At 45.9% G+C, this 14,186-nt stretch overlaps 5 protein-coding genes across 5 annotated transcripts; 2 read left to right on the top strand and 3 right to left on the bottom strand.

Annotated features, from left to right (window-relative positions):
* Positions 1-600: 600 nt before the first annotated feature.
* LOC131258603 (protein FAM8A1) lies at positions 601-1,973 on the top strand. The gene is made up of 3 exons (XM_058259957.1): positions 601-1,102; positions 1,179-1,320; positions 1,422-1,973. The coding sequence occupies exons 1-3, from the start codon at positions 673-675 to the stop codon at positions 1,891-1,893; spliced, it is 1,044 nt and encodes a 347-aa protein (XP_058115940.1). The 5' UTR covers positions 601-672; the 3' UTR covers positions 1,894-1,973.
* Positions 1,974-2,643: 670 nt separating this feature from the next.
* On the bottom strand, positions 2,644-4,612 carry LOC131266158 (liver carboxylesterase 1-like). Its single transcript, XM_058268528.1, has 4 exons — positions 3,695-4,612; positions 3,250-3,624; positions 2,851-3,181; positions 2,644-2,780 (listed from the first exon to the last, which is right to left on the bottom strand). Exons 1-4 carry the CDS (start codon positions 4,610-4,612, stop codon positions 2,644-2,646), a joined length of 1,761 nt encoding a protein of 586 aa, XP_058124511.1.
* Positions 4,613-6,416: 1,804 nt separating this feature from the next.
* LOC131266147 (glutactin-like) lies at positions 6,417-8,398 on the bottom strand. The gene is made up of 4 exons (XM_058268517.1): positions 7,553-8,398; positions 7,108-7,479; positions 6,701-7,031; positions 6,417-6,616 (listed from the first exon to the last, which is right to left on the bottom strand). The coding sequence occupies exons 1-4, from the start codon at positions 8,396-8,398 to the stop codon at positions 6,417-6,419; spliced, it is 1,749 nt and encodes a 582-aa protein (XP_058124500.1).
* A 2,619-nt stretch (positions 8,399-11,017) lies between these two features.
* Positions 11,018-11,896, bottom strand: LOC131271996 (uncharacterized). Its single transcript, XM_058273596.1, has 3 exons — positions 11,824-11,896; positions 11,526-11,738; positions 11,018-11,439 (listed from the first exon to the last, which is right to left on the bottom strand). The coding sequence occupies exons 1-3, from the start codon at positions 11,894-11,896 to the stop codon at positions 11,018-11,020; spliced, it is 708 nt and encodes a 235-aa protein (XP_058129579.1).
* Positions 11,897-13,396: 1,500 nt separating this feature from the next.
* Positions 13,397-14,155, top strand: LOC131272811 (uncharacterized). The gene is made up of 2 exons (XM_058274672.1): positions 13,397-13,601; positions 13,673-14,155. Exons 1-2 carry the CDS (start codon positions 13,397-13,399, stop codon positions 14,074-14,076), a joined length of 609 nt encoding a protein of 202 aa, XP_058130655.1. The 3' UTR covers positions 14,077-14,155.
* Positions 14,156-14,186: the final 31 nt, after the last annotated feature.

The raw sequence follows: 14,186 nt of genomic DNA, 5'->3' as shown, positions 1-14,186 counted from the left end.
CACGACAATGACCATTTTTACATACGAATAACGGTCTTTTTGTAATGTCGCAGAAAGTTGCGACACAAACGTTGGCCAGATCGTCCAACGCCGCGACCCGGTGCCGGCGGGAGTTTCTGCGACACTTTTGACATGCAAGATGGCCGACTTGGGCTACTTTTGATTACTTTGACACTTCCGGTGAGCACAAATCGGTCGCAGAAACCCCGGTCGCAGAATTGTCGCAGCGCCGTGTGGACGGACGGTAACACGTCATCGTTGGCTGGTTCAGAACTCTATCAATGACACAAAGAGCTTCATCGACATTATCTCTTTCATCGATTACAGTGTGTCAATCTGACAGTTGGAAATGAAATTTCAGTTGCAGGATTGTTTTAATTACTAGATTGTGCAAGAAAATACATTAGGACTTTGCAAACTGTGTTTAACTATTAAAAAAAACCTCTGTTTCCTGAAATTAATCCCTTTTTTTCACGATGAGTGCTACTTGTTTCACAAGAACAATGGTTTGTTTACCATTTTGGCAGTTTGACAGACTTGATGAACAATCGACCGATTGTTGAACCTTCTGTTTGTGTCTAGATCGATGCGCTGGAAAAACATTGCAAAACAAATCACTGCTTGTGCAAGTTTCGTTCGTTCTTAGCTCATCCTCCTCGATTCTTCGCCATCATGGGAGACGAACAAGATAAAACCAGTGAAAAGGATAAACCCATCGACGGTGTGCCGCAGCTGGATATGAGTAAATCACCGAAACAGATTTATTTCGAGCTACTGCGGACCTGGGTGTACCATGCAGACATGCAAAACCACATCCAGGCCTACTTCCCGTACTACCTGATGAGCAACTATCCACAGCTGTTTCAGCTGAATGCCGGTGGCACCATGTCCGCGGCCATTCCGGGGCTGAATGCTTTCATGACGGGAACGGCCACTACCACCGCCACGATCAACGCTGCCGTAGCGGCGGCTGCTGCGGCCGCTTCTACAGGTTCCTCAAATTCGTCGGGCACACCGTCAGGTCAAGTGCCATCGCAAGGACCAAATGGAGGACATGCTCGAGGAAGGAACGATACATCGGATCAGACCCGCCAAGAGGAGGGTATGTGCTAGCGAATTCAATCGTCGGGACGTCGCAACGCAATTCGTCACAATAACGTATTTTATTTACTTCGCAGCTATTAATCGACACGGAGGATATGAGTACGTGATTGCTCCGCTCTGGAAAAGATTCGCTGCCGAGGCGATCGATATTGTCATCATTTTTCTGTTGAAAATTATGACAACATTGGCCTTTATTGATGCATTCGAGATAGATCTGTAAGTGTTACGCTGGGATCCTACCAATCATGTCGATAAACACACAGTCTGTTCAGTCATATTAATACATATTCCATTTCTACACCTTCTCTTTTTTTTAGATTGTACATGGATTTGGATGCTATCCGCAACTCGTTCGAGGAAGATTACACCGAACTGCTATCGTTTACCTCCGAGCTGATATTCCTGGAGATAGTGATTAAGATTGCGGTGTGCATATACGAAGCCGTCTGGACGGCCCATGTACAAGTCATACCGGGTAGTGCGACCCCCGGGAAAATGCTGATGGGCCTGCGGATCGTCCACGTCGAGTCGGTGGTTGTGCTCGAACCGCAACCCCAACCCGGTCTGTTGAACAATCAAACGCCACTCCGGGCACTCCTGTACCCCGCAACAACGCCCAGCTTTGGCCGTGCGTTTGCTCGGGCCGTCGTGAAAAACGTCGTGATAGCGTTTTTCTTCCCAATGTGTTTGCTGCTACTGTGTTTCCGGCACAACCGGTCCATCTACGACGTCATGACAAAGACGGTGGTCGTCGAGGACAATCCAAATCCGGTGCTTCGGCGACGCTAAACGTGCTGCGCTTTGCTGGTAAGATCGCACAACATGTACCAAATGGGACTATGGGTGAAGGGAAGAGAGAGAGAGAGAGAAAGGGGGAAGAATTATGGGGAAGAATAGAAGTCATTTCAAGGCAGTGAGCATGCCACCGGCACTGGGTATCGAACATCGGGTGCCAACTTTTGCTTGGAAGCGAAAGATGGAGCCGTCTTAAAGTTAACCAAATATATCCACACTATACGGTAAACAGTTTCGGTGGCAACTTATGATAAATAAAACTTTTAAAAATATTCTAGACTGATACATTTCGAAATCACATTAACCCAACTGTATAAATCGCTTACCCGGGTAAGTTTTGTAACTTTCAATAGAAATTTCACTTGTCCTACAATTAGCTATTTACGTTCGCTCCATCATCATGTAAATATTTGTGTGTTTGAATTAAAGGGTACTAATTTTGGATCGTTAATCGTTTAACATTACCATACACTTCCTAACATTCAACTCTTATATTTTTATGTATTCTTTTATATATTTATATATTTCGGTCTTCGGTGTAAGATGTAGGAAGAGTTCCTATATTCTTATTGTAGATAATGTTTCATTTTACAAACGTTTTACGGGCTATAAATTACGAAGTTCTGGGGAAACTTTGTCATGTCCACAGTGAAAATTATACACATCAAAAATGCATTTGGTTTATTAGGAAAATAACAACACAACAATCCTATACCAAATCCGTCACCCCCCACGATTTCGTTTTTATTGTTCTCCCTTTGGTTTTTTGGTGTTCTTTTTCTGAATCTGTGAAGGATCCTGGAGCGCGGTAGTAAACTCCTGCCGGAAGTCCTTTCCGATGGTAAACTGTTTGTCTATCTTAAGATAAGGACCCAGGACGTCTGAAAAGATCGAAAAGTACATTGTTTGTTAGTTTATGCTTTCGTCTGTTCGTCCATACGGCAAACATACTGTTGAAGGCGGGCCATGAAGGGATTCCATCGGCTTGAGGTTTTCCACTAATCGCAAACGACGTCCAGAGGTCAACCATACGCTTGGCAACCTCGGTGTCCTGTTCGTTGAGGTTGGCCGCCGTTGGCGGATAGGGAAACAGGTACATAAGATCATTGGAATGATGCACACCGCCATCGAACGGAATGGCCGAGGTATCTCCACCGTATCCGAAGCGCGTGTGTTCTCCCGCGTAGTCGAAGCTGTACAGGTACGTCTGCTCCGGCAGATACATTGCGTTGTTTTGTGCCATCTTCAATACGGGCCCTTTGATAAGAACGTCGGCTGTGTGCTAAAACAGTAAAAGGGAAACAATTTGGACTTCGGATGCTTACAGTTTTCGGATGTCACCGAACTTACATCACAGAACCCGGGAACAAGTTGCCTTAAGTCACCCGAAGCCAGCTGTTCGTGGGTGAAATATTGTGCGAGTGCCATCGTGCGCACGGCACACCGGGGATCGTCGACTCCGAGCACTTGGTTCACTTCATCCACCATCCGGTGGATGGTAATATGCGGATCACCAATAAGTTTCTTGATCATCAGTATTTGAAACACCTCCAGGAAGGCAAACGTTCCATCGTGTCGGGTCACGCCCGTTAGGAGGGGTAAATTTGTACGTCCTCCTCCCTTTCGCATGGTATAGTATGGGTTTTCCGGAAACAACCCGTTTGGATCGTTGAAAACCATGCGAGTCCCACCGATGGTGTCGGTTCCGTTGGGTGTTCGAACACGCTGCGAATGATAAAAAAATCTCAGGTTTAAATATCACTTTATAGATGGTGAACCTTATCTTCCGGCTTACGTAATGCTGGGTGAAGGCTTTCATTAGACTTAAAACGTCCAGCTGCATGAGGAACCGTTCCACGTCCTCCAGCGGTGCCTTCCGATCGAATCCGGCAAACCCGGCGATATCGCGACAGTTGTGTTCCGGGTTGCGATCCCAAACCCACGAGGCGTGGCAGTTGCCGGACTGCAGTATCAGCCGATGGAACAGCTTCTCCGTGTCCACCAGCGGACTGTAGGTCATGCCCGAAACCATCGCCGCACCCGACGACTGCGCCATAGCGGTCACTTGCTGCGGATCTCCGCCGAAGTGCGCGATGTACTTCTGAACCCACTCGAACGCCAGCACCACATCCATGACGCCTGCATTGCCCGGGATTTGCTTGGTGTTGGAGCACAGGAACCCGAGGGCCCCCAGTCGGTACTGGGGCACCACGAGCACGACATCCTTTTCCATGATGTAGTTCGGCGGGTAGTGCGAGATGGCACCGTCGTAGAAACCCCCACCGTGCACGTACACTATGACCGGTTTGCGCGCACTGAAGTCTTTCGTGAACACACTGAGATTGATACAGTCCTCGAGGTTCTGCGCCTTCTGTTCGTCGGTTAGCAGTTTCATCCGCTTGTACACTGGCGAACCTAGTTTGGGCTCGGACACGTCCATCACCCCGTCCCAGGCGTTCGCGGGTACCGGGGGTTTGAAGCGTCGTTCACCGGTTGCCGGTTCGGCGTAGCGCACGTTTAAAAACTGGTAAATATTCACCCCCGTCCAGGCACCGGTCGTCGTGGAACCTCGTAGCTTCCCGAGCCCCGGAAGCTCTACGATCGGACACTCCATACCGGTCGAGTATTTTCTTACCGAGGAGGATAGGACACGTACAAGACCGATACCGTTTCGTCGCCCCGGCAGAAGAAGTGTTCTGCTAATCGATGCCATCGCCAAACTGACCGGAGGTTCCGAACGCCACTGGATAACTGCTCGTCTGTCCGCACGTCATTTGGGGTTTTTTTGCTTTTTATCCTGTACATTTTTGTGTCTACCAAACCCGCCGCTGTAACTGCTTAAGACGATTAGAGCGGAGGGTGATAACTGCTTTTTTATTTTATTTTTGCAAACAAGAAACATTGCGATTTTCCCTATTCTGCACGCACACTCACTGTCGTCATGTGTCGGATCCGCCAGCGTCGGTTTTATAGGCCAACCGATAAAGGGATTGAGGCGGAAAGCACCTTTGCCTTTACTCGCTCAAAAGAAAAGCCGAAACGGGCAGGGCAGTACTGCTAAACGGTTGAGGTAGACAGTCAAACTTCTAAAAATATCTTTTCGTATTTAATGGCAGCGAGTTATGGTTACTTATGTGATGTTGAATTTAGGTATGTGAGGTAACCTACTGATGTTTAACTACGTATGAAGGTTTATTTGATCTGCACGATCGTCTTATTATCTGAGCGTTAATAGTCATATTTAAGTTCCAATTAACATTACTCCAATCTGGAAGTGTAGTGTCGGTGAAGTGTATATTTTTATGATTGATTCTAACCGTACCAAGAGAGTCTTTCAGAGAAGCTGTAATCCTACAGTTATGAGCACAAACATCCCTTGTGTTTTTCAAAAGTTTTGTGTATTTTATTTGTTTAATGTGAAACTGAACAAATCTGTGAACACTGCTCGATTTAAAACTCGGTCCAACTGTCTTTTAAAAACCAGCCTTGGAATTCAAAATATTCAAACAATGTAGGCTGCGGTCAGTATGATTTCACTGGCCGCGATAACCGTTATCGCATAAGTTATCGTTTGTCGTTTTACGTACAGGTGAATAGTTTTTAAACCACATTCACATTTTTATTGCATACCGTGGGGCGTTTCTGTGGTTAGTCTTGCTTGTACTTATTTTTGAACTACTTTTCACTTTACCAAGAATGTTATATCTAAGATAGCAATGAACTTTGTCGAAATGGAAGAACGTAGTAGGCGTTAGAAGCCCTCTGCTTGTTGATCTGCATTCTGAATACTTTATCTTACTCTTTCTTTTGATTTGAAAGCGATATATTCAAACAAATCTTATTTGTAAATTTGTTTGTTGTCGTGTGTTTAGGTTTGTTTCTAGAAAACGTGACTTATATCTTCACATTTCATCTTTTGCATAAACGTCTGGCGAATTTATTATCAGAAAATGCGAATATTTGTGTAATTTAAATACCACATAAGTAATTTTCAGTTTCTGTTTTCGTCGTTACCACGGACTTGTTTATAATTCGTTTAAATTTGCTCAATTAGTTGAGAGCTGGTCGGTTCATTTATCTTTTTCTTTCGAATGAAACTCTTAAAGTACGTTTGGAATAAATATAGCCCCCACAGTATAGGTTAGCATCGTTTATTTTAAGCTGTTACCCTTCGGCAAGGTTAATCCAAACATGACTAACGGTTGACTAATGGTGAAATTTGTCTAAAACTCGCTCCCGATGCGGAAGGAAAATTGCGTGCCAATATCGCTAAAACATGTACGTCGGCATTTTATCATTTAATCTTTATTATCAATGTTCGTCCATCGGACGTCGATATAGTCTACTTGGAGATACACCGCTAGCAGATAATTTTCTAAACAACATTTATATCGTACGACGCTGTCGACATGCTGTTTTTCGGTCTGCGGCGGCTGGTGATCACTTATCTTATTTTGCGTTATTTTTATTTTGTCATTTTTATCAAACCGTCGGTCCGAGAACTGGATTAAAAATCACTAGGCCCGCTGCTGTTGGGTAAGATTCTGTTGGATTAACCGGTCCCGATTGGACCCGGTGGCTTCCTTTCCGGTGGATTGTGAGGCCTCTGTTTGTCGGCGGCGTTGGCGGGCGGCGTCAGCGTTGACCGTGAATTCGTCCAAAAAGTTGTTACCTACCGTAAACTGACCGTTCAGGTGAACGTACGGGCCGAAGATTTCTGTCGGTGCGGGAGATAAGCGCAGCGAAAGGGGTTTACGTCACACGGTTTGGGGGGGTTTTCTTGTTGGCGTTTCCTACTTACGGTTAAATGCGGGCCATTGGGGAAGGTCCGGTGCCGTCGGGACACCGTCGGTAATGAATGAACCCCACAGGTCGACCATCTTCTTCGCCATGGCGGTGTCCGGTTCGTTCAGCTGAGCGGCCGATGGCGGGTAGGGGAAGAGATAAAGCAAATCGTTCGTATGATGGACACCGCCGTCGAACGGAATTTGTCGGACGTCCTGATCGTACCCGAACCGGGTGTGCTCGCCCCGGTAATCGAACGAGTAGACAAATGTCTGATTAGGTGTGTGTCTGCTGTTGTACTGTGCCATCCGGAGGACACCGGATTTCATCAAGTGCATCCCACAAAGCTAAGAAAAAGGAAAAAACCAAAGATGCATCCAAATATGGTGAGATGTTTCCTTTCGTCACCAAAAGCCACCTTACATCGATTAATCCCGGAATCATCTTTATGATATCCCCATTTGCAGCCGCTTCCATGTCGAGCATACTTTTCACCGCCAGCGGTGTTACGGAGCAGGACACTTCCACCGTACCGAGGATTCGCTGAATCTCTTCGATCACGTCGAATCGCAGGAAGTCCTTCTTGTCGTGCAGCTTCAGTGCCGTTAGAATGGTAAACACGTCCACGAGGGCAAATGTTCCTTCGTCCTTTACGACTCCCGTTAGCATGGGAATGTTTTTTCGCCCTCCACCAGCCTTCATCACCTGATAGGGTGTCGCCGGGAACAGCTGCGATGGTCCACCGATGGTCATGCGACCGCCAGTGTTGTTGATTCCATTCGGGAGCCCTTGCCACTGCGTACATTCAGATATGAGTGGATTAGCTACCGATCGATCAGATGGATTAATCTACACTTCCCCGACTTACGTTGTGCTGCATGAACGCCTTCAGTAACGAGTACGTGTCCAGCTCGACGAGGAACTGTTCGACCTGCTCGAGTGGAGCCTTCGGATCGAATCCAGCTCGGCGTGCAATATCCCGTGCGTTACGCTCACCGTTATGATCGAACTGCCAGCTACCGAAAGGGCCACCGGACTGTAGAATGACCCGCTGGAAGTAGAACTCCTTCAGGGCCGGGCTGAACAGTAACGACGATAAAATGCCCGCACCGGCCGACTGCCCGACGGCGGTCACCTGCGTCGGATCTCCACCGAAATGTTCGATATTCTTCTGGACCCACTCGAACGCCAGCAGTACGTCCATGATGGCCGCATTGCCGGGAATGGTTTCCGTCTTGGTGGAAAGGAACCCGAGCGCACCGAGCCGATATTGAGGCACCACCAGAACGATATCCTTTTCCAGCAGGTACTCCGGTGGATGTTGGGCCGCACTGCCACTGTAGAAACCACCACCGTGGATGTACACCGCCACCGGTCGCTTGACCGTGGTGTCCTTCGTGTACACGCAAAGGCTGATGCAATCTTCCAGCTCCGGTCCCAGCCGGTCCTTGGGGAGTTTCTTCAGATCGCCATAGCAGGGTGCTTCCCGGCCACGAACCGACACGTCCTGGACGCCATCCCAAGGCTGCACGGGAACCGGAGCCCGAAAGCGGTTCTTACCGACCGGTGGATCGGCGTAGCGTACGTTGAGGTATTGCTGCACCGGAGCGCCTGTCCAGGCCGTCCGAGTGTACGATCCCTTCAGTTTTCCCAACCCAGGAAGATGCACAATTGGGTCCGCTTCGGTGGAAAAGCGCTGTGTAAAAGGTGCCATCCTTGCACACAAGCACCTCGGCTCGTGGCGTACGATAGGAAGGGCACGGAAAAAGCGAAACATGTTGCAAACACTCGTTAAAATTCAAAACCAAAATTCACTGAATTTGTTTTATCACTTCCGAAGCTCACTGGTTAGTTAGATGGACAATTTATTTAACCAAATTTAAATTCACACTTTTATCCACACTTCAGGAGGGTTCGTTTTCGCACCTTTTCCGATGGTCTGGTATACTTTTTTTCCCTCTGGCAAGGTTGTTTCCACTACTCCCAGTGTCTGGGCCACAACTAAACGGGCAGCCGTTGGGGAGGATGGTTTTAGCTGACCGTTTGTGTTTGCCCAAGTCGTACGACGTTAAGGTCTTAGTTTCTTATCGGCAAGACGCTACAGCGAAATAAACTACAAGACACCAACCCCAAAGGGCAGTTTGTCGTGAGACTACAGGAAAGCTAAACAGTGGCAAGATGTCACCCCTTTTGAGTGTTGGTGAACTGATGACTTAAAACAGGGGTCGGCATACATTTTCTAAAAAGGGCCAGATGGTTAAAAGAAAACCGAAAGCGCCGGCTGAATACCTTAAACGAAGACTTGACGATTCTAAATAGTGAAGTTTCATAACAGTGGTAAAAGATAAAATATTGGACATGTTATCATTAAACTGTTTTGAACATTTTCATACTTATTTTCTTTTATTTTTTTTTTCAACATATAACAGAAATACCTGGTTCAACAGAAATACCTCGGGTTTTGTGTATGAAGCGTTAAAATTTTCCCACGGGCCAGATAACATCAGTTGGCGGGACCGACTTTGCCGACCCCTGATTTAAAGTAAAACAAAAAACATCGCTTGCATCGCTCGTTTCCATGTGTTTACAAAACATCGCATTTACTAAAACAAAAAAAAAATAACAAAGTAGATAGGAAAGGACAAGTAAATCGGACGTGGCTAGCAAATCGTTTGTTTCACCTCTGCCCGAATGGTCCGGAATTATCAAGGTAACGTAACATATCTTCTTCGTCGCGCGCGAATGGATCATCGGGGGTGTGATTTTATTTTCCGATACCCAGTTCCGATTCGCAATAACCGGCTTAGGAAGGATTTACCTATTTTGTTTTTCCAACAACTGGCCCCCGTCTGGTTGGCAAGCTTATCTAGGCGGAATGCATTTCGTGGCCGCGCATCAGTTCTTTTCGTCGGTGGCGTTTTACGTGACGACGGAAGGTTTAGTGCACGGCGCATGTTTCTTCATTTTTGGCACACTTTTATTTATCTTAATCTTGTGCTTATGATGTGACTCAGCGTCTGCGGTTGGCATATGGCCAGACGGGAGGATTTTTGAGTTGATTTTATGTGATTGATGATTGGTATGTTGTATTTACACGCCGAAACCAGAGGAATTTTGTATGCAAAACGGGTTCTCTTTATTATATAGTTAATTTTTGTTAAATTTTATCTTATACACACATCGCCACAAAGACTTAAGAGCAAACCAAATATTTAAAGAATCAGTTGTCTTTGTTTGTTGTACATCTTTTATCTTTGTGTAACATACTAATATAAAAAGTATAAAAATCGGTTGGTTTCACAATTTTAGCAAACTTTTTCTTTCAATACAGTCTAGTGTTCCAACAACGATTACTAGCTTGTGAGTTAAGCGAATAAGCATTTAAATAATTGATCGTAAACCAAAACAAACAAACGAAAGTAGTTTAAATTAAATGTCTTTCAATTTCCGACGTAAGCGTATGTGAGATAAGAGGTTAATGATAAGTTTATTATAAATCAACATGGACAGCAGAATATCCTACGATCGTAAATATTCACACTTATCAGCTTAATCGAAAGTTCAATAAAGATAAATTTAGTTTATATGTTAGATAAAACGCGATGCATTTACGTTACAGTCATTGGGTGTTGCACCTCGTTGTACAAACAAACAACGGGCTGTAGAAATGGTTCTTCAGGAGTTCGGTTTGATTCCTATGCCATGCAGTTCGCATGCCATACAGTTCGCACCTTTTCCGGTCTGGTATACTTTTTCCCCTCTGGGAAGGTTGTGTCCACTTGAACACTCCCAGTGTCTGGGCCACAGCTAAACGGGCAGCCGTTGGGGAGGATGGTTTTAGCTAACGTTTTGTGTTTGCCCAAGTCGTATGACGTTGAGGTCTTAGTTTCTTATCGGCAAGACGTTGCAGGAAAGTTAAACAGTGGCATGATGTCACCTCTTTTGAGTGTTGTTGAACTGATGTCATTAAACACGGATCGGCATACATTTCCTAGAAAGGGCCAGATGATTAAAAGGAAATCGAAAGCGCGGGCCGAATACCTTATACGATGACTTGATGATGATACCTTAAACGATGTTTTCAAAGTTAAATGGAGTTTCGTCTTTCTAAATAAAAAAAAAAAATCATTTTCAAACATTTCAGGCAATCGGTTTTCGAAACCCATTGTTTCATTTATTTCAGCAGTTAAAACACTTATTTCTTTCCAAGATACAAACACGATAGTTCGTTATATCATTTTTTGTCATTGCCATTCTGCTTGATCCTTTATTTTATTTTTCCAATTCGACCTTTCCACGTAGTGAATTAACTGTTCAATCATTTACGTTAAGTTTAGTCATCCAGTTCAGCCTTATAGTAGTGCAGCGGCTCATTGTTGGCCAACCGCTCCCGGATGCGATCGCAACGCTTGTTTGCCACCTGCTTCTCCTTCGGGCAGGCCAGTGCCATCTGGCGCCACATGCAGTAGCCAAAGTTGGACGCTTCCGCATTGCATTGGCCAGCCTCCCGCGGACTCTTGGCCGTCTTCTCCCGGGCTTCCTTGACGCACGTCTTGATGTGGCCATCGATCAGCGGCTGCTGCCATTCGTCGGCGGCAAAGTTTACCTTAACGAACTCGTGCAGCTTCGGCTCGAGCAGACTGCCGGAGTCGTCAACGATTTCCTTCTTGCGTCCAAGACACTCCATGGCGCAGATCACTTCCATTTTGGTCTTGTTCAGGCGCTCGCAGGAGAACATATCCACCGGCTCGTAAGCTGTGTACATCGGTCGGATAGAAATGCATCACGTCAGTGGTTTTGAAGGTTCCTGAATGACGTTGTATATCCCGTTCTATACTCACTTCCTTCGGCCTTGTTCTTGTTGCGCACCTCCGTAAAGCACTGCTTCTTGATCTCGTGGATCTTTTCCATGTTCTCTCCGTTAGCATCGTTGCAGCACTTGTAGCGACGCTTGCACTTGTCGTCCGTCGAGTCACCTGATGGCGATCGGCGGAATCGGCCCATCAGTGTTGCTTCCTCCGAGCCATCCAACATATCCTCCAGCAACAGCTCATCTGCTCGCGGAAAGGAGAAACAAAAACACAATGCAAACCGTTAAGACAAACAACTTGCACCGTCCACTGTTCCTGAGCGCCTTACTGTAGAACGAATCCTTGAAGTCGTAGGCCACCACAAAACCGACGCAGCTGATGAACAACACTAGCTTCAGCATGATGATTAAGGATTATTTTCTTGCACCACTTGAGATATTACGGAGAGTTCTTGGCCGTTCTGGGGCCGGACACGATTCTGAATCGCCAAACCGTGCTGGACCCACTATTTATACCCGTTTCGAAAGGGAAAAAATAAGGAATAAATAGGTGTCGGTGTGTATTTGCAGTTCCCATTCGCATTCCCGGCGTTCTCGATCCTCATTCGATCTTGATATGCTGGTGTAGGTGATTCTGAACTGGTTAGTTACACGAAACCGGCTTTAAGATCTTGAATCGTCTTTATTTTGATTTGTTCTTAAAGATCGCACTCGTTTTTTGTTTGGTTTTCATCAAATTGACCATATAACAGATTTAATCGCCGGATTTATGTTGTTGCTGTTACAATTATTACGTTCAACAAGACAGAGTTTAACAGGACAAATTGCACAAGTCATACGCAATTTAAGAAACGTATAATTAAGTAAGAAATATTAGAGATTAGAAAATATTGTGAAATTCCAAAGCAAGACCAAGTAATAAATTTACTTGCAAAATTTCATTTTGTTTTCGTCTTATGCAATTTTGCCGGCTAGTCACAAACATCTACACCTATACCGTGTGTCTACATGCTCCATTCTTTCGCTATGGATACTTATCCTGGGCCGTCGCGGGCCAAAGATGACTGATGATTGATGGGCTTAAGATCAGGCGCTCGAGATTGATCTAAAGCTGCTTCGATGTGTTTCTATGACCGGGCGTTTCCTCGGTCGACGATCGGGAATCTTCTGGATTTTGTTGTACTGCAAAGCTGGCAGAAGAAAACGAAAACTAACAACAAATTCCCCATGTCTGATTCTAGAATAATGTTGCCAATATTTGTATGTTGCCCTTCCAGTTTCCAGTTCGTCGCCTATGTCGGGCCCCAATGGGCATCGGATTGCTCGGGTCAATGATCCAACATGATGATATGTCGAATTGGAACGGTTTTGTGTATGTTTACCTTACGATAGACGAAAACGTGAAGGTGGTAAATAAATAACTGAACCATCAAGACGAAGGCGCGTGTACGAAACTGATCTCTACCCATTTTTTTTTGGAGTAACAACAACCGGTTTTGTGTTGTTGGGCCACAAACGGTTCAATGACAGAATCAATGTTAATTTAAAATTTCAACAGCTGCAAGCTTCACGGAGAAAGCCTCAGTTTCGTAATGATTCACCTACAATCGACGATGAACCGTTTGATCTTATGTCGGAAGTCATGTGCATGTGTTCCGGTAGTTGGAAGTTAATTTCCACCATGGTTCTAGACAATGGTGAGAAAAGCACCCCCGTTGGGGATATTAAAATGTACGATGCACAATTTTCCTCACCGACGAGGGCGACAATGACAATGTGTAAGATCGTTGACGATCATCTCAAGATGATGTCTTTAAACGTACGCTTCTGGGTTCGAGAGAGGTATAAAAGCGTTCGGTTCGAGCGACAAACTTCACAATCCTCCCGTGGTTTAGTGTAAAAATGGGTAAAGTATTGCTTGTCGTCAGCTTGATGGTGGTCGTCGCTGCCGCAGGACGATTCGATCGTTCCATTTCCGCACCCAGAACTCGCCGCCACGCGCCAATGCGCTGTTGCAACGATGGGTTCGATAAATCCGAAGTGCACGCCAAGTTTGCCGAAATTAAGGAGGGTTGTGTGACCGAACTTGGCCTGGCGGAAGTGCCTCGTAAGTAACATTGCTGTGTACTATTTTGTGCAGAGAGAGATCTCATAAACAATTATCATTTGTCTCCGCAGACGAGGAGCTGTTCAAGAACCGTGAAAATCTCCACTGCATAACCGAGTGTATCGCCAAGAAGGAGGGCATAGCGGATGAGACCGGGGCGTTGTTACACACCGATCTGGCCAGCGCGGTCGAGCAGCACATGAGCAGCGTGGAGTGGAAGGTACCACTGGTGGCCGGCTTCGTGAAGCAGTGCTTCGATCAGGTCGACGAAAAGCACAGTGGTTTTGCGCCGACTGACGAAGCTAAATGTAACCCGGAAGGGTTCGAGTTTGTGGTTTGCCTGTGGCGTCAGTTTACGCTGTCCTGCCCGGAGGAATTCCGCGACGATTCGGAGCAGTGTATCGAACTGCGCGAAAAGCTTACCAACAACGAAAGCTTAGACGAGTTGGAAAGCGATGTCGATGCGGCGGAGTAAAGCACAGCATTGGCCGAAAATGGGTTTATGAGTTCGACAAACGCCTGAAAATCACTTGATTAATAGCATTGTACATTATGCGTATAATAAAATAACCAAAGATCACCCCG

The sequence above is a fragment of the Anopheles coustani genome, chromosome 3 (genome assembly GCF_943734705.1).
Source record: "Anopheles coustani chromosome 3, idAnoCousDA_361_x.2, whole genome shotgun sequence".
In the NCBI taxonomy this organism is placed as follows: Eukaryota; Metazoa; Arthropoda; class Insecta; order Diptera; family Culicidae; genus Anopheles; species Anopheles coustani.
Note: the sequence above shows the minus strand (reverse complement) of the source record. Positions and strands in the feature narration are given on the sequence as shown.